Genomic DNA, 1,422 nt, shown 5'->3' on the forward strand with positions numbered 1-1,422 from the left:
CTTCTGATTTGAATACAATATCCATTTCATTTACAATATTGAATTATCATTCCACAACTTTATAAACTATATATCATATATTTACACTCAGGTTATCAAATACAGCAGTCCAATCCATGTAGATCTACCCCTTTAAAAAAAAAGTAAACAAACGCTGCAAACCACGATCAACTTCGGAAAACAAACTTACTAAGCCTACTTACGATAGGATATACATTACTCTATGCACATATAACCTTACATTTCACAAGTTCATTATTGTAACTTTGTAAAGCAGCTCCTTGTTGTGACATTTTTGATCGTTATTAATGCCCGCTTCGTTTGGACTTGTTCAACAAAATGGTTGATAATAACAACGTTTGTGTATACGTCACAATTCTGTGCGTAGTAAGGTAATTGTTAAAACCGTTCAGGAAATATAATATTCCCGGTATAGCATATTATCTTTTTTAAAAGATTTTCCGTTATGAGGGAAAGCATTGTTCACCCCCACCCCCTGCACAAAGTTCGTACAGTTTTTCAACAGAAGTAATATAATACCCTGGATTTCACCATCTCGTAAAAAAAAAAAGGCTTATCATGGAATCCTTTAAATTTTCTGAATAGCATCATCCAACTCAATGATACGGTCAATGGTACACAATATCTCGAACTCCCGGGTACACACACAGACGTCCAAAGTGTAGCGAATATCAGCATTATATAAGTCTCGATCTTCATAAAACCCATCGTCGCAAAACACGGGTTATTGTTTCATTCTATATCACAGAATGAAACAATGGACCGTGGTTTGCGACGATGCATAAAACCCTGAGCAGTGAGGGAAACTTTAAAAAAAAAGAAGCCATGTTTGAAACCTAGCACAGTTCATTTTCATTATCAGAATAGATATAAAACTATTTGTGTACATGTATTTGTATCAAAATTAGTTGAAATGCATTTATTTCTGAAACCATTTAATTATGTTTTGAAATATCTATATAAGTTTTAAATTAATGACCAGTACACTGATGGTCGATGTGCCACCCTTTGCATGATTCTTACGTGGAACAGCACTTAAAAATTGAAATGATATGATACAAATAATTATTATAGATCATAACATGTACAATTAATTTACCTAAGAAATGAGATGGTTTGGTAAGCAGTTTTTCCGAATATTTAAGGGATGATTTTAAGAGATCATCAGATCTTCAGAAGTATCATCGTCGTTAGGCACGGTTACTGAGTGTGGTAGTACCTATCCTACCTCTTGACCACAGACACTTGTTTCTGTAAATAACTTACGACCTCTGTGTACTAATAATAACATACAGAGGTCGCAAGTTATTTACAGAAACAAGTGCCTGTGGTTGAACTAGATAATAAAATGAGAATATTACCGTAAAGATACATGTGGATCGCATATATATATATATACAT

The 1,422-nt window shown here is 33.5% G+C and overlaps 1 protein-coding gene across 1 annotated transcript in view; it reads right to left on the reverse strand.

Annotated features, from left to right (window-relative positions):
* The window catches only part of LOC125680660 (microtubule nucleation factor SSNA1-like), a 7,614-nt gene extending 7,212 nt beyond the window's left edge, over positions 1 to 402 (reverse strand). Inside the window, exon 1 of the mRNA XM_048920357.2 lies at positions 242 to 402. Within this exon, the coding sequence (XP_048776314.1) occupies positions 242 to 293 (52 nt within the window). The 5' untranslated portion in view covers positions 294 to 402. The remainder of the gene's footprint in view (positions 1 to 241) is intronic.
* Positions 403 to 1,422: the final 1,020 nt, after the last annotated feature.

Source organism: Ostrea edulis, chromosome 2 (genome assembly GCF_947568905.1).
Source record: "Ostrea edulis chromosome 2, xbOstEdul1.1, whole genome shotgun sequence".
In the NCBI taxonomy this organism is placed as follows: Eukaryota; Metazoa; Mollusca; class Bivalvia; order Ostreida; family Ostreidae; genus Ostrea; species Ostrea edulis.